Source organism: Ooceraea biroi, chromosome 7 (genome assembly GCF_003672135.1).
Source record: "Ooceraea biroi isolate clonal line C1 chromosome 7, Obir_v5.4, whole genome shotgun sequence".
In the NCBI taxonomy this organism is placed as follows: Eukaryota; Metazoa; Arthropoda; class Insecta; order Hymenoptera; family Formicidae; genus Ooceraea; species Ooceraea biroi.
In genome coordinates, this window is record NC_039512.1 from 7434083 (window position 1) to 7456448 (window position 22366).

Sequence of the window (22366 nt, forward strand, 5' to 3'; positions counted from 1 at the left end):
CAAGCCTGTCCAGCATGCCTCGCTTGGCTGGTAGCGCGTAGACTGACGTAGAGAACAGTATGACGTATAAACGTTCGCGGCCAATTGACGTATCGCCAGTTCGTTACACTTCGCCCCGTTCGTTCTGCGGGGCGAATGTAATGCAACCGCAATAATCGCTTCGAATTCTGCAGCCGCACAATGACTCGGCGTCATCGTGGACCGAGAGAAGCGTCAGTCCCGGCAGCGCGATCGTTAGCGGCGCCTCACGACCGCAAACGCCGGCGTTTCCGGTTCATCCGCGGACGCCCTACGTTAACAATGCGTCGCCAACAGTGACGTTCGCCAGCGATCGCACCTACATGACGTCCAACAACAGCTACAACGTCAACAACAATAACGACGCTGGCGGTAACAACAACAATAATGTCGACAACTACGGCGCGGAACGAACGATGTATATCGAAGAACGAAGAGAAGTCTCGAAGGAGACGGGACTTCCACCCAAGAGTCCGACAACACAGCGGTAGGTTCTGTTTTTTATTTAATGTACTTTGCTAAGTTTTATGCATAATTGTATGAAATGAAAATTTGCAAATTCTAAAGATTCTTCTTTGCGCTACTGACAAATTTTATAATTATATGTGAAATTAATGGATTTTTCAAATGTTACTACCTGCAATGATTTTAATAAAAAGTAATAAAATGTCGTAATGTTAAGAAACATTCAGCAATGTTTTCTTTACGTTATGGCACCAACATTTTACAATATTAAAGTTTAAAAATCCTTATTTTGAAATGGCGAAAATGGGCGAAAATATTAGCACTGCAAATTGGATATTTTTTCCATTTTTTTCATTCAATAATCTGCTGTAAAAATTTCGTAAAAATATTCTACGCAAGTGACACCAACGACATAAAAAAAGATTTTCTTTGAGCACAACGGAAGACTGCAAAGCAACGGTGATGATGATGCAGAATCGTATTCGTGATTCTAGACGCTTGAGTTTCCCGGCAAGCGGGCCGCTTAAACAAACGCATAACAAACGATGGCCGCTCACTAACCAATCGGCATCATTCGACTATAGGTAATATATATCACGAAAAATCACGCGAGCAAAAAAGATGTCTGTAAATCAATGGAATTTTTTTAACACCGTTAAACTTGCAAGTTAATCATAACGACAGAGGGTGTCGCGCCCAAATGTGCACTATGTATGTTTGTCATGTCACTAACCGCGCGTGTCGATATACTCTCGGAATGCAATTGCATCTCATCATGGATAATAAATCATTTTCACGTAATAACATTTTCACATGAGCAGAAATTTAATTTTCCATTCCTACTTTTTATAACTCGAATAACATGAAGTTTGTATAATTTTATGGCCCTTTCAGTCGCACTATAGATTGCTAGAGACGCAAAATAGTGATATAAATTATAAAACAAAAGACTGTAACATCTACATTACTATAGTTGTAACAAAGATGCAACAATTCAACACATCGTATCACCAAATCAAATCGCAGTCACGTGTGTGTGTTGCACCCATGAACTAACAAGAATTCGCACTTGCATTGTGTCATAGAAACCTTCCACATACTTCAAATTCCATATCAACAAAAACTAAAATGCATTATCTAAAAACGAAGACAATGTTTCTTCTCATAACTTTGACCTTCTGGGAAAGAGATTTAAACGGTTTGACAGAAATCAACCCCCTCTTTCCCCCTCATGCTTTTTGTAGGAGATACTTGTGCCGTTTAACATTAGAATCCACAACGGTGTATATCACCTCCCTATGCAGTGTTTTCCATATGATGTATAGCACTGTGCACGAGTCAGCCAACACATGTCTGTCTGCACGGAAATGTCGATGCGCATTCTCGTTGAATATCCTTTAACACCATATCCGGTTGCTCGTTTTGCAGCAAGGACCGACCTGTTTCTCCGGTAAGCGAATCGACGATGTCGCAGCCACAGGCTGTTTCGCGCAGTCCTGGAACACCGACCCGTATAGAATTCGCCCAAAGCCCCAAGGTGAGCATCCTCATATTACGTTACATTCATACCGCGCTATTGTTAGCTCAACTCTTTCAGGATAACAAGCAACATCTTGTATATTTGATGCAACTTAACTTAATCGTAAACTAAAACTTCAATTAAACTTTTAAATTAATACGACTATAATTTTTTCATAATTAAATTTTCCTGTTCAAAAAATAATTTCAGAATTGAAGTGTTTTAAGTAGAAATATCTCATATTTGTTTAATTATATTTAATGTTAAGATTAACATATAAAAAAGTTGCATTTGAATGATTTTTTTTCTTGTACTTTACACAGAGCGCTACGTCATACACCTCGATCAACAGTGGCGGCCAGTCTTCGCCGCAAGTACAATATTATGGCTCGCGACGCTCCAGCGTTCATTCGAATACCGAGCCTCAGGAGGTGGCCGACGCCAATGTGAAGTTCGTACGTGATACCAGCAGAATCTGGTACAAACCCAATATATCACGGGAACAAGGTAAATTTCAAGAACTTTTGAGAACTTTTTTTATCATAAAAATTACATATTTGTGTACACTAAACAATTATGTATATTGATATATTCTAAATTACGAACAAATGCACACAATATTTATTATATTTATTATAAAATCTAAGCTTCATTTATAAATTATTTTACTTAATCCTCCTATGCAACTTAACAAAAACAACAAAGATAAAAAATAATAATGCAAAGGTAAAAATCGGCAAAATTTTTTAGCAATCTCAATGCTGAAAGATGCAACACCTGGTACATTCGTGGTGCGAGATAGCAACTCGTTCCCTGGTGCGTTCGGACTGGCATTGAAAGTAGCGACGCCACCTCCTGGTGCACCCAGCAGCCCTCGAGATCCTTCGAGCGAGCTCGTCAGGCACTTCCTGATCGAGCCGACGTCGCGCGGCGTCAGGTTGAAAGGATGCGCGAACGAGCCGGTCTTCAGCTCACTCTCAGCGCTGGTTTATCAACACAGCTTGATGGCTATGGCACTGCCTTGTCAACTGCTGTTACCCGAGCCGGAAGCAGCCGCCAGAGCTTTGGACTCGCCTGGTACTAACAGCACGCAGCAGCTTCTCGCTCAGGGAGCAGGTAATTTGCTACGAATGATATTTTTACGTAAAATTCACATGGAATTGCATAAACTTTTTCGGTGAAATTAAGATCTAAGATTTTTTTTAGTTGATTTACTTGGTTGAGCACTCTCCATTTAAATGAGCTTAGATGAGATTAAACCATAAAGATAAAAAATTTCTCAACTTGATTACTACTAGATTAAAACATTTCAAGCATTTTCAAAATTTTATTTAGAACTTTTCTTCAATTTCTTATGATTAAGGAAAGATGTGTGTATATGTGTGAAGAAATATTCAAGTATTTGGAATATGTTATTTTTTGCAGCTTGTAACGTTTTGTACCTCTTCACTATTGATACCGAGTCCCTGACCGGGCCGCAAGCCATCAAGAAAGCTATCACCAGTTTGTTTGAGCAGAAGCCGCTGCCTGTTGCCACAATTGTTCACTTTAAGGTTTCCACACAGGGCATTACTTTGACCGATAATGCGAGAAAGTTATTCTTCCGCAGACATTATCCCACAAATAACATAAGTTATTGTGGATTGGACACTGAGGAACGCACGTGGGAATTCGCCGGTGAAGATACCGGAAGACCGCTTAGCGCTCAGTACGTTTTGAATGCCAAATTTATTTAAATTAAAATATAATAAAATAACGTAATTTTCTAATATAAAATATTTCGAGCTAACATCCGAGAATTTTTATTTTACAATCTGTAAAATTTGTTTTAAAAGAAGAGAGTTCATAATTTTGTCTCTTTAATTGCAATAAACTGTTACGAGATGTTTGATAAAATTTAGTGTTAATTAAATTAAAATTGAATTAAAATTATTTATTTCTTTTTCCAGTCGCTGCTTCGGCTTTGTAGCGAGGAAACCCGCTCACAAATCGGACAATCAATGTCACGTATTCGCCGAATTAGAACCAGAGCAACCGGCCACGGCCATCGTAAATTTCGTCAATAAAGTCATGATGGGAAACTCTATCGCCAAGGCCAACATCGTTTAAGAACTATCACGCCCACCACAATCGCCAAGACCAACCGGGCACGAACATCATCCCAGATTCATCGATGACGGTTCCACACCTCCAAAACAACTAACACCGACACATATCTTTAGCACAAGAAATGTAAAGGTCCAATTAGAACGGAGCGACCGAGAAATTAAGAATAACGATGTTGCGGATGTGATCGATGTATACATCGATTATAATCGATTAGAGTCGCTATTCTGCCGAAATACGTGGAGGATGCGCCGGAACGGCTGAAACGAATAAATCATTATCGTTAACTGACTACCCGTAATAAATCTTCGTGCATTTCGTAGCATTGAATTACAATAATAGAACGTTCATGTTATAAACGGTAGGGGCAACATAATTATCAATAACACCGGAAAGAGATCAAGGAGCTCCCTCTCTTCGAGAGTGAACGAGGAGTACGAGAGGTGATGTGTGAATCGATTCCATCCTCGCATCGACATGCAGTATAAACGAGAGAAAGTTGTTGTTATAATTATCGTTACTGTTGCGATTTAACATAGCGAATAGTAGAGTACTACAATGGAAATCTAAGAAGGGTTAGGTGGTCAAATAATCTAGTTTGGTTTACTTTTGATTTCTCATAAAAAATTATTAACATATATATATAAATGTAATGCTTTAAAATTATAATTAGTTATTCCCTGCAGACCGCTTTTTTCTACGGAATAAAAGGTTAATAGTGCTACACACGTATTATTTACTTTTTAGCAATTGCTGTGGCACTGCATTTTAAATTATAACATTTGTATGCGAGATATATGTAAATTTAAAACAAAAATGTTACATATATTTACTTTAAAATATTTCCTAAGGAACTTTTTTGCTAAGAAATTACTAAGTTTATGATTTATCCACCTTTCCCCTCTTAGGATACGATCGATCGCTTGATCAATCGCACGCGAATGAACTTACCGATAGCTCGTAGTCATAGTTGTGAATCAACCGTGCTCTTCGCTCGATCTACGAAGAGCATCGAGCATTCAAAACGAGCGTAACTCGAACGCGATGCTAAATGCGTCTTCGGTTTTTAAAACCGACTACGTATGGCGTATGCATAAATACACACTTAACATTGTTACACGTACTACGTACATATATGACTCTTACGCAAAGATAACAAATCGATTCTCGCGCATTAACAACGACCGATGCAAGCACTTTAATTTTAACGATTTTAATTTCTCTTTATTTAAAGAAATTTATTTATAGGATTCATGAAGCTTATGGAAACTTTATGTATTTATATTTCCAAGATTTCAAAAATTACAATTATCAAATTTTAAGGTAAAGTAAACTAAACGGAGTAACGCACCTCTCCTAAGATAAAATTGAACATGCATGCAGATCATTAATAATGCGCGAGAGCATCGCGAATCCATACACGATTACATTAATACTTGAGAGTTCGGCAGAATGTTACGTCGTTGCGCAGAGCACATTATATATACACATACGTACACGTACACATGCATAAAGAAACCCCCGTGTCATGCTCCCTCGATATACGATGGACGGATGTTATAAATAAGTGTAAATACGCCGCCGCGCGGGATAAAGTCGCCTTAAAAGGAGGCCTTGTGAAGAGACATGGTCCTGGGGAAGATATGGTCGCGAGCTGGCTAATCAGCCCGCGCGATCACGGAAAAAGCAATGTTACGTTTAGGATCAATTCGAAAGTTACGCACGGGGAACGCGAAATGCTACTCGGGGAGAGGCGTATGCACGTGACGAGGCAGTATCGAGCGCGTATCCTTTCGGTGAACTTACAGATTCTTGCCATTTCGGGCTCGTGTGGACCGTCGAGAGCCGTCGAGTGCAACGCGCTTCCGCCTCGACGGGCACGACGATGAGCAGTCAATTATTATGATCGCGATTCGATTATATTGTAATTATTGCAGCGGTATGGCGGCGCAAGGGGGAATACAGCCTGCCTTCCTCTCGACGTTGCTTTCTTCGCGGTCCTTACTTTTGTCTTCCGGGCGAAGATCGGTCGGAGCTTGTTCGACGTTCTTCTTCCTCCACTCTCTGCAGATCACTTCGATTTACGATTGAGGAAGGACTCGTAGTTACGCAACGTGCTAGTCAAAATTCGTGCGGTATATTCGATGATCAAGGAGTAGATTAACGTTGATCCTGGGAACCTTTCTCGGGTATGCTTGGCCCTTTAATAAGCGGCGTGCGCAAGTTACGTTATCTCCTGCTGAGATCAGACGTAAAACAAGTGAATGACGTTGTTCTTCTTGAAGATGCTGGGCTCAAAACACGTCTTGGAACACGTGAGAAACGATTGAGTGCCGCTAATAGTATCAAAGGGCCTGCTTGAGAAAACCGACCGTGTCTTCCTTTGCGTTCTTCATCTTATCATTTGTCTGCCCTTTCTTCTCTGTTTGGAGTTTATTTCGTACGCGCCCAATCCTGACTAACAGCGTAATATTAATTTAACATTCAGTCATTATAATATAATAATTATATTAATATTATTACTTGTTTACGCTCTATTATACTCTCTGTACGTTCACGCAATAATTGTATCGTTGCGTGCCGCATGGGTACGCGCGTATAGTTGTAATAACAATAAACCATATTCACATCGAATCTTAATCTTACTTGTCCCTCCTATCTTTTTAAATAGTTTCTTATTTGATTTACGTATAATTTACAGTATTAATAAGTCACGTAATATTATTTTCGGCATTTAAATTTGTAATATTACTTGTAATATAATTTCTGTGCAATTAAAATTATAAAAATTTCATTGATTTTAAGGTCATAAATTTTACTGTCTTGTTAATCTCAGTAAATTTTTATAAAGTTGATATATAAAAATTATATAAAAATAATTCTCTCTCTCTCTCTCTCTCTTTCTCTTCATACAACTTATGAAGAATTTATGTAAGTATAAAGAAAAGTCAAGTTATGATTGTAATTAACGTGTATAATACTTTGTGTATCTGTGTGTGAGTATGTCTATATTAAAAGTTTTGAAAAAATTGTTAATTGCAGTACACAAGATAAATAAATGAACAGAAAAATTGATTTAATATATATAATTATGGAGTTGTTCTTGTACATAAGTTCTTGTACTTAAGTGAGAACGTGTTTTACTAACGGCAACTTACTGACCTACTATACGTTGCGTTACTATACATCCCAAATAAATTCGTTTGAATGTATTCGCGTAATCTGCAAAGTTTACGTTGAATGTACTATTATTTACTTAATAATTAACAAAAATAATTTTATCATACCGTATTCTTGATTATAATGAAATATTACTATATAAAATTTTAGTAATGATGTTTTAAAAAGAATTATACTATTTATATTAGTACTAAATACAGAAATACAGATAATGTAAATTAGCAAGGAACATATACAAACATCATTATTTTATTTTACATAAATATCTACAAAATTCTAAAAATGAATTAACATGAAAATAAGAAACATGCTTAGCTAAACTAATATTTCATATCAACTGTCGTTATTATTTTTAAATTTAACATACTATAACTTTACTCGGAAACCATCAGGATCAGAAGCAACTGCATTTTTTTATTTTAGATAATGAATTTCGAAATTTAAGTAAATACTACGTCAAGTCGATTGAAGTTATGAACATCGACAGTGCATCTGACCCCTCTAGCGCTTTGAACATCCATCGATTAACCCCGAAGCCTTTGATCCGTTGCCGTAAAGAAGAACATCATGCAACGCGGAGCTGAAATCCCGTAAACCAGGGACTGCGGGGCGAAAGAGTGAAATCCGTGCTTCATGCGCCTGCATAAACTAGTGTCGAGCAACTGGTTCCGGCTACAGGTTCGTCAGTCAACAAGTAGCCTTCGAGACAATCGAGTCCTGGCGCGGTCGAAGCACGCCATGAGTGTCGGCTCGATCCTGTGCGTGATCCTTACAGTTTTAATGATTCTTGTGCAACATTCGATAAATGGCATTCCATATCGCGACACTTACATGGTGACACATCCAAGATACGAGAAGAATTATTTGAAGGGGAGGATAATTCGAGAAAAAAGAGTTCTGGATGAAGAAAATAGTGGGTTAGTGTTGTTCATTGATAATTAATGTAATTCTACACACATAAAAACGTGATTGTTGATTATAACTAAAATTTTCATTTTAAACAGTCAATTTTTTATTTTAAACTGTAATCAATCTCTATTCACTAATTCTTATGCATTGTTTCCACGCGTGAATTATATTCCAATTATGTTGTTATATCGTTATGTTGTTAAGGTATGTTTGTTCATATGATGCGTTCTGCACGTTCTAGTTCATCTTCGTACATTCTTATGAGGAAGTGGACCGTAACCTTAAACGTGACCGTTGTATCTTTTAAAGTTGTAATCGACTCTGAAGACTCTTTTTATGCAAAAATGTGCTTTTCATATTTAAAATAGCCAAGATGTACTTAGTCAAGTGCAAATTGCATTTTTTGAAATTTGTGATCTGGATACGCATTTTTTAATTTTAATATTAAATTTAAATATAAAATTTTAATTTTCAATTTAAATGTTTTTAAATTATTTAAAATAAATAATAGATTATTTGTAACATAAATAAATTAATCATTCTTATTTTATTATATATAAGACATAAAAGTTATAAAAGCTTTTATAGTTTTTATTCGCCAAGGTTTGTAATATAATATTTTTTACGTCTTATAATATGAATATGAACATTATCATGAATCAGTTTAATGTAATTAAGATAGAAAATATTATTTACATTATAAGAATAATAAATAACTGACGAAGATAGCTTGCAGGATTTTTATAACAATCAAGAGAAACAATCATGTTCGAAATTGGAAGACAGAAAAGGAGGAAAAATTGAGCTTACCAAAACAGATAGTTATCCTCAAGAGATAACCAGAGAATCATTATGGGATGATAATGACAATAGAGGTTTTTCTCTACTTGGCCTAGTTGAATCTATGCTGTCTGTTGTAACAAGTGGATTCAGCACAGTTGTTAACAGTATCGTTGGTACTGAAAAGAAAAACTTACGATCACGTATTCCAAGAGTAAATTATAAAAATTACCAATTGATTAGGCTGTTTCCTACTACGGAAAATCATATTGTGGATCTACGTGATTTGAAAGATGCCGAGCCAGAAGAAATCAAATTTTGGTCATTTCCAAAGCCTAACAGGTTTGCCTTTCTGATTACATCCAATAGAAAATTATTTAACATATTACTTTTACACATTTTATATCTATTTTATTCCTTTATTAGAACTACCGACGTCATCATTGCGCCAGATCTTGTGGCTGATGTTAAAGATTACTTACAGGATAGAAATATTAATTTTAAAGTGTTAATATCAGATATCCAGGTAAAAATAAACATACTTTTACATTCTTTATATTACATTAAAATTCTAAATATCACATATATTTTTAAAAATATGTAGAACTTTAGAAGAATTATTTTCTTTAATTAACAAAAATATTATATTCATAATAATATTAGAATTATTGACATCCACAAAAGCATTTAATAAAATTAATTATGATTCAATGATACATGTATGTACACATATAAATTCTTTAGGTGAAGAAGATTCTAACAGCATATTCTAACTGTGCATGTATGTGCATAAGGCTGACACACTTTACTTCTAATAGTTTTTCACATAAAACGCAAAAATACAAAAGAAATATAGACAGTAATAAATAAATCATCATTTTTTTTATGTCGAAAGAAGATAAAAGATTTTTGCAAATTATGCGAAATTTCCAAGTAATCATTATTTTTACGAATCATTAATTAATTATTTCTAGGAAGCTTGGAAATAAGAAAAGGAAAGTTTGCTGGTTATTGACATAAATAATTATAATAATCTCCTTTTTTTCTATATTGAGCCATAGTTATAAATTGATAGAGATTAATTTTTTTATTTTTTATTAATAGAAAACGATCGCTTATCAAAATCCAAAAATGTCAAAAGAACAACGCGAAGACTTGGTGACTACTCAAGGACACACGATGACATGGAAACGTTATCATCGATATGGAGGTAAAACCATGAAAATAAAACTATATTTTTATATTGTATTAAATTATTTTACTGTTCTTTTCAAAAAAGATTTTGTCGGAAAAAGAATTGCATATGAATTACGTTTTTAAAAGAAAAGAATCGCAAGAGTTTATATATATGAGATATTAAAAATTAAGTAAATAACAAAGTAAATTGATATATTGTTATGCAAATTAACACTTGCAGATATCATGCGTTATTTAGAACATCTAGCTTTCAATTATCCAAAACTGGTAGAATTAGTAACTATTGGCCATAGCTACGAAGGTCAACCAATAAAAATGGCAAAGGTATCGACAGGATCACACAAAAATGGCGATAAAAAACCTGCAATTTGGATTGATGCCGGTAAGTTTAATTCTTTTCTTGAAAGAAATGGAAAAGAACAAAATGAATGATTATTTTTTCACAAGGATAGAAATATAAGTCAAAAATAAACGAAACAATATTATAAATTGTAAAATTATAAATTGACGATTATTTATATTAGCGTTTTATTTTTCTACTTAGCATCGTAAAAATTTTTACTATAAAGAAATTTATTACAGAATTTTTTTCTGATTGGCCAAGTTTCCGACGCATGCTTCCTACGTTTTATATGTATCCCGTCCCGTTAGGTCTTCTTTTCGGCGAATTGTCATCATATTCGTAGGTATGCACGGCCGGGAATGGATCAGTACCGCTGTAGCGACCTACATATTGAATCAGTTAGTTGAGAGGAACTCGACTTACTCGAAATTGCTGGACATGTCAGATTGGATGATTTTGCCTGTGGCTAATCCTGACGGTTACGAATATAGCCATATAGGTGACCGTTTTTGGCGGAAAACCAGGAGTAATCACGCAGAAAGTCAAACTGATAGTAGGTAAGAATTTTCAGGACCGGAGGAATATTTCGACATCCAAAACTTCAGTCAATTATTAAGTCATAATAATGATATCAATAACATTGATATTAATTATATGCTTACATAATCCTAATATACGCATCTCTTGAACGCGATATTATTCAAAGAAATGTTATTTGTTAGAATAACGTCCTATAATCTTTTTAAATTGCGGCAGTCGATCTTTAAGAGATTAGATTGTAGAACGACAGGACTTTAGATTTTAAGATAACAAGTAAAAGTTGTTTGAATTATAAAATGTTTTTCGTTTGTTACATAATTTAATATACATAACATTTTGAACTTTGGTTTATAATAAAATAGAACAGTATGCGATCTCTAATTCTTCTAGGTACACGCCTTCGAACTTCTTACAATTCGTGACGCATTATACCAGATGGTTATGGACTAAATGCGAGGGAGTTGATCCGAATCGAAATTTTGCATACCACTGGGGCGAGGAAAATGAAGGGGGAGCAAGTTCAGATCCTTGTCATGAAACTTACTCTGGACCTTTTGCCTTTTCCGAACCGGAAACAAAGGCTATGGCAGACTATATTTTAGCCAACAAGCAACACATTCGGTATACTAATCGCTTACATAATATATTTAAGTAAGCTTTATTATTTAGAGCAATATACCTCCCAAAAATTCTTTTTTATTTCATTATAACTTACTCTAATCTATTTTATATAAAATAGATTAGAATTTATTTTATAGAAACGAATTGATACTAATCTTGCTAAACAACTAAATTTTTTAGAATGTATTTGACTTTGCATTCGTACTCTCAAATGTGGTTAGTGCCATGGGGACACACACATACGAAACCTCCGGATTATTCCGATATGATGAGTGCAGCGAAAAAGGCAATTAATGCAATTGCAAAAATTCACGGCACTCATTATCAATTTGGACCAGTGGCAGATTTAATGTATCCAACTTCTGGTACATATGCTAGTATTATTTATTATCATTTTAATACACAGTTTATTGTAATAAAAAATATTCTTCTCTAGGGACGTCCGACGACTGGGCCAAAGGCGTCGCCGGGATAAAATATGCGTACACTGTAGAATTACGTGATCGCGGAACATACGGATTTCTGTTGCCGGCGACTCAAATAGTTCCGACCGCGCGCGAGATTTGGGCGGGAATTCGTGCGATCGCTCGTTTAGTCGCTTGCAATACGTGAAATGCACTTCCGATGCACACTTATTTAACATTCGAGCGTCTTTCCCGACTAACGGAGAGCAAATGCTCTTTATGTGGCATACCAAATAAACCGGTCTTTGCCGTTACCTATAGAGATATAGAATTATATTGCTATAGAGTGATACAGATCGCTGAACAGGGTATCCGTATCGAAAAATCAGCATATCGTTATCGAAATAAATTAACGATGATCACGAAAGATAGACTCGTACCTAATTAAACACATTATCTGTTATGACATAATCAATTTTGAAGTTACAAATAAATGCAAAAGCTGGTATAATAGATTTTGTATATTTTATGCAAAATTATATTTTTAGATGAATTTTTTTATATTTAATTTGCAGTTAAAGTAAGTAATATACATAAATTTGTAAATTGGATTATTATAAAAAGTATTCTAATATGCTAAAATTGTAAAATTAATACTTATTAACACATGTGCTTCTGTCATTGTATATTTTTTTTTATTTATACATGAAGTATATGAAGTGTATATGTGCAAACTTATGTTTATAGTGCAAGTAATTTAAATAGCGTAAGATACGTTACATAATGTATATGTATTTATTATTTAATTATTTGTTATTTATTAAAATAATACTCAATATGTTTTGTATATAATGAACAATTAAGTACTTTTTTATTTTATTTAATTAAAAGATGCTAAATTAAATTATTTGTTTTTCGATCTGTGTATTACCTCGAATGTATAATATTATAAGGAACACAATATAATGAATAAATTTAGTAGTAGATTAATTTCTTTTTTTGTTAATTTATTTGATTACTTTATTTGATTAAGGAGATATGTGGTTATTATTTATTTCCGGTGGAACATTAAAATTGTAAAGGGATAGTTAGTGCATGCTTATCTATGCGTTCAAGAAGGTATGTTATCAAAGTGAATCCAAAGTGTTTGAGAAGGTGCGTTATCAAAGCAAATCCAAAATACACAAATACAGTATGTCTTATCATGAGACATTATCCATTATGTCGTGGTATATAAACCGTAAGATATTATTCAGCACTCAGCTTTCATTAAGCTAACATCGACAATGCTGATTCAGTGTCTTTTAGCCGCCGTCCTGGTATTCCAGGGTAAGTATGCATCTTTCTGTACTTATATCTATACTTCTATAAATTTCTATAAATTGAATCTATATATTTCATAGTTTTAATTAATATCGAGGATGTACGGAAAGTAGATATTTCTTTTTCTTTTAATTACAAAATTATTACATAAAATAGTGTAATTAATATATAAATTATTTTAGAAATGTGTATATTTAAATAAACAATATTTACAAATAATTCCATGTAGTAATTATGTACCAAATTAAGTAAAATAACGCATTTTAAGCAGATTATCTAAAATCTAATCTTTTACTATCTTATTTGGAAATATGTAAAGTTAACTCAATTTTTGTTTCTATATAAACAAAAATTTGAAGTCTTGCACGAATATTATTTATATTCTCTAAAACAGCCAAGAAATAAATAAACAATTTTTTTAACTTTCGACAGCATCCTTGGCCACACCTTTCGGCCTGCAACCCAGAATCACTGATGGTCAGGATGCCGAACCGGGTGAATTTCCTCACCAAGTGTCTATTCGTTGGGGTGTTCCACCTATTTTCAAGTACAATCATGTTTGCGGTGGCTCGATTCTGAATGAACGTTATGTTTTGACTGCTGCACACTGTATCCTGAGAATCGGCAAACTTAAGGTCGTAGCTGGCAAACACTATCTTACTCGTGAAGAATCCACCCAACAGGAAGTTGACGTTGAAAAGGCTATTGTCCATGAAAATTTCAAGGGGTACGCTTTACTTTCTATTTTTACTTTTTAACGAATAAAATATCTTTAGTATTCTAAATCATGATTTCTTTTCAATATATTTATTCTTATGTAAATTTGCTTTATGGATTATTTAGTGACTGTTTGATAAAAAAAAACCGTAGATATACAAATATTTCAGAAAATATGTAAAATGTGTAGAAAAAATTGGTTAAAATATTTAAAATAATATATAATACATCTTAAAATACATAATTATTATATACAAAATTTATAAATATTATAATTTTTCTTAAATATACGCGCGCATGCGTATAAATTCATATATAATAGAGATAAAGTATAAAAGACATGTATATTTTAAACCTCTTGTATTTTTAGATGTCAAATATCTCTATTCATAAAATTTACGATATTTACTACTTATTAAATATGAAAGTATTAGCTAGTATTAATATTAGCATTATTATATATGTTACAGCTAAAGCGTATACTGTTGATATTCTATGAAATAACTAGATTATTATTTCATAGACTAACTAGTTATAACTATTGAAAACTGATGACCTTCATGAAATACCTAGGTATTACATATAATATCGACATTATATATTTTAACAGTAACATATATAATTAATATTCTGTCGTATTTTGTGCGCTTATTTTCGTGCAATAAATTATTAGATTTGTTTTTGAATTAAGCTACTAGATTGATTACATATCTTTGCATATCTAGCAGCGCAGTTCAAAAACAAATCTAATAATAATTTGTTGCGCGTCGAAGATAAGCGAAAGTAGTATCTTATCTATATAGCACTAGATATAAAACGCATTTGTGAGGATACACATTTTAGCAAAACACATTTTCCAATTTAACTTTGTTTGAATATATTATTATCTATATATATTTATATTCATATTCCTAAAATTTTGAGAAAATGTTTTAATTAATACGTTATTAATAATGCATTTACAGTATATGTATCTGTATATCATCTACATCTATTAATGTAATATTATTTATCAAGAAAACAATATTATAACTACTTATAAAATATTATATTTTATCTTCAGAAACGATTTTACGAGGTGGCAAATACATAAATTTAATCTTTCAATATGTCAATTAAAAGAAATCTTTCTTAAATATTTAGTTCACAAAATCAATAATCATTTCACAACTTACAATCTGTGTCATGGAACAATGTCATCACACCCTTCTTGATAACACTTTCGTAATCGGCAACCGGTTTTCCCAACTGATAACGTAGTAGACGTATGTCTGGAGTATGAAGACATGATCGGACTGAATCATTACTATTTTTTTAGAGGTATTGCTCCATTTGACATTGCTGTCTTGAAACTGAAGACTCCTCTCGTTTTGAATGAGAGAGTGTCTGCCGTCAAATTACCCGAGCAAGATCAAGTACGAAGTGGTGATGCTGTAGTCACTGGATGGGGCTCCATCTCCAAAGGATTGCGCCCAATGCTTCCTGCAGTCCTCCAAAAAGCTACTGTACCCCTGTTGGACAACAAATCCTGTCTAGCCAAGTTCCCAGAAGGCATCATCGGCAAAAAACCGGAACTTTTTGACACACAGATCTGCACCGATTCAGCTGGAGAAGTGGCCGCCTGCTCTGTAAGAAAAATCAAAGCTTTTTAATTCTTTAATAGTAATTAACTAAATAAACTATAATATTCCATTTAAGCGACTATGACGGTATTACTTTTCGAATTTTGCATTATTCACATGCACTATTTTATAATTACGATATATATATATATATATTTATTTATTTATGAATTTTGTAGAGAGAAAAAATCCGTACAGATAACTATATATAAAGAAGATTATAAGATCAAATATTTAAACATGAAATTTTTGTATAATATTTTTTCTTAAATAATTATTTTTTTGTAGGGTGATTCTGGTGGTCCATTGGTCCAATTTGACAATAATTCGAAGACTGCTACCCAGATTGGTGTCGTTTCGTGGGGTGTCTACCCATGTGGTGTTTCCCGCTCTCCTTCTGTTTATACTCGCGTACCCTCCTACGTCAATTGGATTAATAATGTCATGAATGCATAATAACTTGAACTTTTGTCAATACGCTCATTGGAATTGTATATGGATACATTATTTTGTACGCTATTTATGTACACTAAAATATTTAAATTTTTAATTTGCGCACTGCGAAGAAGTATTGCTAACAACTACGATTGACTTACAAATATTGATAACATAATGCTGCACCTTATATAATGTAAAAAAATAAAAAATAAAAAATAAAAAATAAAAAAATTACGTATTATGATTTTTGTATCTCTTAACCACAATCTGTATAATGTAAAAGATGAATAGTAGATAACAGTTTCTCTAGTACTTTATCTCTAACAAATAAATGTTAAATTCTTAGTTTAATATTTAGTTTTAAAAAAAGAAGCCGATTTCAGTGTTATTTTAATGTTATTTTGTTTACAGTAACACTTCACTTTGTACTTCTGTTCTATAATATTAACATCAACTTTTAAAATTCTTTAATATAATTGGAAAAATTTATTCTAAACGTTTTATATTTAAAAAAATACATATTTGTATATATTTTATTTTATATACACACACACACACAAAATATGTAGCTTTCTCATAGAATCTAATTGACATAGAGTCTATGTATCTATGAATCTATGTCTATATATTTCAATATATGTATATTTATGTATATTTCAACCTCGGAAAAAGAAAAAATTTCTAAGGGCTAGAACTTTTTCATTTCTGAGTTTACGGTATTTTCAATAGCAGAGAACTCTAGGCAATATGCCAAATAACAGTTTAGATATCACAGAACTCCTCTGAGAAGAAAACAATTTTAAACTCGAGAACTTTTTCATTTCTAAATTTAAAGGATTTTCAATAGCAAAGAACTCTAGGCAATATGCCAAATAACAATATAGATATCCCAGAACTTCTCGGAAAAAGAAAACATTTCTACGGGCTAGAACTTTTTCATTCCTGAGTTTACGGTATTTTCAATAGTAGAGAATTCTAGGCAATATAAAAAATAACGATATCCACAACTCAGAACTCCTCGGAAAAGAAAAAATTTCTAAGGGTTAGAACGTTTACATTTCTGAATTTACGGTATTTTCAATAGCAGAGAACTCTATGCAGTATAAAAAATATTAATTAAAAATCTCTTGTCAATCGACACAACTGGCCAGTTCTTTATTAGATACACGACGTTTCGACCTCAGTTCAGGTTCATATCAAGCGTAACATGCAGTTAGTTCCTAAAACTTAAATAACTGCATATTACGCTTGATAAGGACCTGAATTAAGGTCGAAACGTCGTGTATCTAATAAAGAACTGGCTAGTTCCCGTGCAGAAAATTGTTAGGGCCTAATAAGAATGACTATAAGGACAGATGATTAAAACAATATTTTTTATTATTTCCTTATAAGGTCCCGAAAAAATATTTCTTACATACCATTATAGGGCCGTATTAATATTGAAGAAAATTAATCGGGACTTTTTAAGACCATATTCATTTTTCTACACGGGTTGTGTCGATTGACAAGAGATTTTTATTTAGTACTGTTCCTAGCGAATCTAACGATTTATTTAGAATAAAAAATAATGATATCAACAGCTCAGAACTACCCGGATAAAGAAAAAATTTCTACGGGCTAGAACTTTTTCATTTCCAAGTTTACGGTATTTTCAATAACAGAGAACTCCAGGCAATGTAAAAAATAATGATATCATCAACTCAGAACTCCTCTGAGAAGAAAACAATTTTAAACTCGAGAACTTTTTCATTTCTGAATTTACGGTATTTTCAATAGCAGAGAACTCTAGGCAATATGCCAATTAATAATATTATCATGCTAGAACTGCTCGGAAAAAGAAAACATTTTCAATGGCTAGAACTTTTTCATTAATGGGTCTGAAGGATTTTCAATAGTCGAGAACTCTAGGTAATATGCCAAATAACAATATAGGTAGCCCAGAACTCCTCGGAAAAAGAAAAAATTTATAGGACTAGAACTTTTTTATTTGTTGTTCTGAAGGAATTTTAATACTCGAAAAATATAGGCAATATGCCAATTAACAATATAGATAGTCCAGAATTCCTCGGAAAAAGAAAAAATTTATAGGGCTAGAATGATAATGTTGTTTCAACTTGGGCAGAGATTTTACATTTAACTTACGACGTTACCACGAACTAACATGAAACTTTGTTTTAAAGATACTTTTTCTTTATGCTCATTATTCTTGGAAACTAAAGTTTTCATACTGTGTACAATATACTATACAATATACAATGGCTGCGTTCCGATATTTGACTGCCAGTACAGAAAGCTATGGTTTATGTCACGTATACTATAGATTTTCAGTACTGGCAGTAATACCGGAACACGGGAAATATTGAGAACAATATTAAATTGCGCCAACAAGAAGCAAGTCATTGCCAGATAAAGAAATAATGTAAAGAAAAACTTCGTATTGTTTATGAACGTATTCTCTCTATTATTACTTTATTTCTATAATCTTAATTACTATTTCATCGAAACTTGACGTTGGAAAGTCCATTTTCATCACTCTCGATAAATAAATCAATTTGCTATCGTAAAAGAGATATGGGCTTTCCGTAAGGTTTTTACGCCTACTTTGTTGCCGGATAATGATTGATCGTAATCAGATAACAAGACGCTTATCCGCTGGATGACCCATCGCAATTAATTTTTAGCATAGTTGGTTAATCAGGAAAAATGTTTTATTTTTATTTACACAGATCTCACGCATGATTTACATGCTAGATTCTAATTTTAATAATATGAAATGATAAATACAAATGATAAATACAAAAAATGAAATAAAAATTAATAATTAAAAATGGTTTACAGTGTTTACATAATAGTTATTTTATATATTAATTCTTTTTTTTATGAAATAAGTATAATACATTAGATATAATATTTCGCCAGAATCACTCTACGAAGCAATAATTATTTAATTATTTAAAAATAAATTTTCATGTTTAAATATTTAATTTTATAATCTTATAATCTTCTTAATAATTATTACTTTTAGTACGAATTTTTACTCTGCAGAATTCGTAAATATATATCGTGGTTACATAAGAATCCATGTGAATAATGCAAAATTCAAAAAGTAGTACCGTCCTAGTCCCTCAATAGTTCTCAATTATATTTTACAACTATTAAAAATTATTTCAATAATTTAAATATATCGTATATTAAGTTTTAATGGAGTTTTTAATTAATTTTCAATAATATTGTTTTAACTTGAACAGAAATTTTGCATCGTTAACTTACGATGTTACTACCAACTAACATAAAATTTTGTTTAAAATGTATATTTTTTCTGATATGCATATTATTTTTGGAAATTAAATTTTTCATACTATGTACAATATATTGTACAATTTTTCTCTTTATTGCTCTACTTAAAAAGTAGACCAATTAAAAATTTAATTGCAAACTGATAAAAACAAATTGTAAATAATAATGTAGTGATCGGTGATACATTTTTCACAAAACTTATATTTTAAATTCTTAAAAATTTACATTCGCAATAATCCACATACATAAAGGATAAAAATTTCGTTACAAAATCTATTTATGTTTTGTTTAATATAATAAAACCTGTTATATTAAAACATCATATAATATATAAAACATTATTGTTTATCTATACAAGCTTTAGCAATTCAGTTTAATTTTTACGTTGATATCATTTATTAAAAGTTACGAAAAAAATCTCTGAAGTTGTTCTATCTTTCAATCATTTCTTAGCAAAATCTCTCTTATCTTAGATATATCGTGCAGATTCCTATGGATTACGATGGATTATCAACGCACTGTCATTATTGATATCGTATGGAGGCACTTGACGAAACGAGTATAAAACACAGTGGTTTCATCCAGTTGACACCACACTTCGAAATGGATTCGAAACTAATTGTCGTGTTCGCTCTCCTCGCGGTAGCATTCGCCGGTAAGTTAATTTTTCAATCATATCTTATATATAATTTATAAATATAGAACAATTAATTAATTAAAGTTTTTAGTGATTTATATCACATTTTTAGACATTTATGGGACAAGGTACAATAAATATTAGAAAATATTTTAGTTGAAATGTTTGCAAAATGTAGAAATATTTCACTTGTAAACAGTTTTCAATTTTTTGTGTCATGAACAATTCAGCCTTCACATTCCAAATCTAAAATCTCTTACTTTTTATTAAGTAAAACGTAACCCGTTCTTTTAACTGTTTTCTTAAATAAATTCATATTATTTAAGAAAAACTATCGTGTAAAAATTGTATGTTTAAATATTTACTTTTATAATCTTCTTTATAGTTATCATTGTTGGTACGGATTTTTTCTCTATAGAATTCATAAATAGGTAATATATATCGTGGTTACATAAGAGTACATGTGAATAATGCAAAATTCGAAAAATAGTACCGTCATAGTTGTTCAATATATTTCTCAGTTATATTTTTCAATGATTAAAAAGTTTAGTTATCGCATTATTTCACAGATTTTAAAACAAGTGAAATTTAATTTCGCATCGTTAAAATAATTAATTTTCTTATGGGGATTCATTTTCAACATGCTACAATGAATATTCTCGCATCTATTTTCTAACTAATTCTTAATTTTATTTTCACAGAGAAACCGTATCTCGGTTTTCGAATGCACTTTCCGATTTCCTCCCAAGTAGTAGGAGGGTCCGACGCGCCCAAAGGAGGTTATCCATACATCGTTTCTCTCCAATGGGGACAAACAAAAAATAGCGCATCCCATTTCTGCGCTGGATCCATTTTGAACAGTCAGTGGATTGTAACTGCAGCGCATTGCACTCAGGCAGTTCCTAGCTATGGCGTGTTCCTTATCAAGGCTGGAAAGCATAATATTAAAACATCAGAAAACAATGAACAAGTAATTGAAGTAAATAACTATATTGAGCATGAACAATACCGAGGGTGAGTATATTATATAACAAAGTATTAAAAATATTAGAAATATAAATAATTCATTCAGTCTATATTGAAATTTTGTGTTAATATTCGAATTATTAATTGGATTAGTATTAGTACAGTATAATCTGGGTATGAACATATGGATATATATATACATATAATATATTTATAATTCTATGTAAAAAATTAATTTATACAACAACTTTTCGGCTGACAGTTTGAAATTATAACGAGATTTTTAGATTTGCAGTATTTGTAACATTTTGATAAAAAGATGCAGTATTAAGATCCTGATTATCATTGAAACTTTTAATTAAAGAAGTTATCTTAAATAAGCACGTACTAGATTTCAGATTTTCCAGATAGGCACAACATTATTACTGATTTCGACAATTGTTATTTTTTCTTTTGGATAATAATTCTATAGTTTATTAGAATTAGTTTTAAGAAAATTTTTATGAACAATTTATATTTCAGTGGTGTTGGTCCGTACGATATTGCACTGATCAAGCTTAAGTCTCCCTTAACATTAACAAACGATGTACAAACCATTGAACTGGCGGAAGCAGAAAGTGACCCAACTGGAAACGCGTTCCTCGCTGGATGGGGTTCCACTTCGCGAACCAGAAACCCAAGGTATCCAGATATACTTCAGCATGCTCAATTGGAATATGTCGATCGTACCACATGCCACGAAGCCGTCAGACGTCTAACAGGATCTTCTCCTGTCCATGAAACTAATGTTTGCACTGGCCCATTGAATGGTGAAAAATCAGCGTGCAGCGTAAGTAAAGCAAAATTTAAATCATTAAATTTTTGGAAAATGAAATATTTAATATGAAATTTAATATTTCATATTAAATATTTATAATATAAATAAATATTTAATATAATTAAATAACAAAATATAATTTTAAAAACTTACAATGTATTTATAGGGTGACTCTGGTGGCCCCCTAATTAGCCGTAATGGAAACAAACCGGTGCTCACTGGAATCGTATCTTGGGGCATCATCCCATGCGGTACTGTTGGTGCACCATCCGTATACACTAGAACATCTAAATTTAACTCGTGGATTAGCAGGAACATGGCCCTCTACTAATGATTATATTAACATCTTATAATCAATAATTTCTGCTGACGAAATATTGCGTATTATACTGTGTAAAACAAAACTATTGTATAAATAAATATTCTTTCTGCAACTTCTATAATTCTTACTGCTGACCTACCTAAAA

At 32.3% G+C, this 22366-nt stretch overlaps 3 protein-coding genes across 16 annotated transcripts in view; all 3 read left to right on the plus strand.

Annotated features, from left to right (window-relative positions):
- The window catches only part of LOC105279293 (tensin), a 161423-nt gene extending 154681 nt beyond the window's left edge, over positions 1–6742 (plus strand). For 8 of the 13 annotated variants that reach the window (XM_026971410.1, XM_026971418.1, XM_026971414.1 and 5 more), the window contains 7 exons: positions 174–505; positions 978–1067; positions 1912–2020; positions 2326–2509; positions 2753–3118; positions 3428–3710; positions 3952–6742. In XM_026971410.1, coding sequence (XP_026827211.1) covers positions 174–505; positions 978–1067; positions 1912–2020; positions 2326–2509; positions 2753–3118; positions 3428–3710; positions 3952–4111 — 1524 coding nt within the window. In that variant the 3' untranslated portion in view covers positions 4112–6742. Of the gene's footprint in view, positions 1–173; positions 506–905; positions 1068–1911; positions 2021–2325; positions 2510–2752; positions 3119–3427; positions 3711–3951 lie in introns of all 13 variants that reach the window. The other 5 variants (XM_026971411.1, XM_026971412.1, XM_026971423.1 and 2 more) reach the window with 2 other exon arrangements.
- A 1202-nt stretch (positions 6743–7944) lies between these two features.
- LOC105279282 (carboxypeptidase B) lies at positions 7945–12645 on the plus strand. 2 transcript variants are annotated; one of them, XM_011338943.3, is made up of 9 exons: positions 7945–8205; positions 8927–9319; positions 9404–9503; positions 10082–10187; positions 10395–10556; positions 10861–11074; positions 11448–11678; positions 11859–12043; positions 12115–12645. In XM_011338943.3, exons 1-9 carry the CDS (start codon positions 8027–8029, stop codon positions 12288–12290), a joined length of 1746 nt encoding a protein of 581 aa, XP_011337245.1. In that variant the 5' UTR covers positions 7945–8026; the 3' UTR covers positions 12291–12645. The 2 variants fall into 2 exon arrangements, with proteins under 2 accessions (XP_011337245.1, XP_026827132.1); XM_026971331.1 differs by having other exon boundaries at positions 8073–8205; positions 8934–9319.
- Positions 12646–13353: 708 nt separating this feature from the next.
- On the plus strand, positions 13354–22334 carry LOC105279292 (transmembrane protease serine 9). Its single transcript, XM_026971070.1, has 8 exons — positions 13354–13411; positions 13838–14132; positions 15441–15750; positions 16033–16194; positions 20023–20134; positions 20818–21130; positions 21605–21911; positions 22066–22334. The coding sequence occupies exons 1-8, from the start codon at positions 13369–13371 to the stop codon at positions 22228–22230; spliced, it is 1707 nt and encodes a 568-aa protein (XP_026826871.1). The 5' UTR covers positions 13354–13368; the 3' UTR covers positions 22231–22334.
- The last annotated feature ends 32 nt before the right edge of the window (positions 22335–22366 follow it).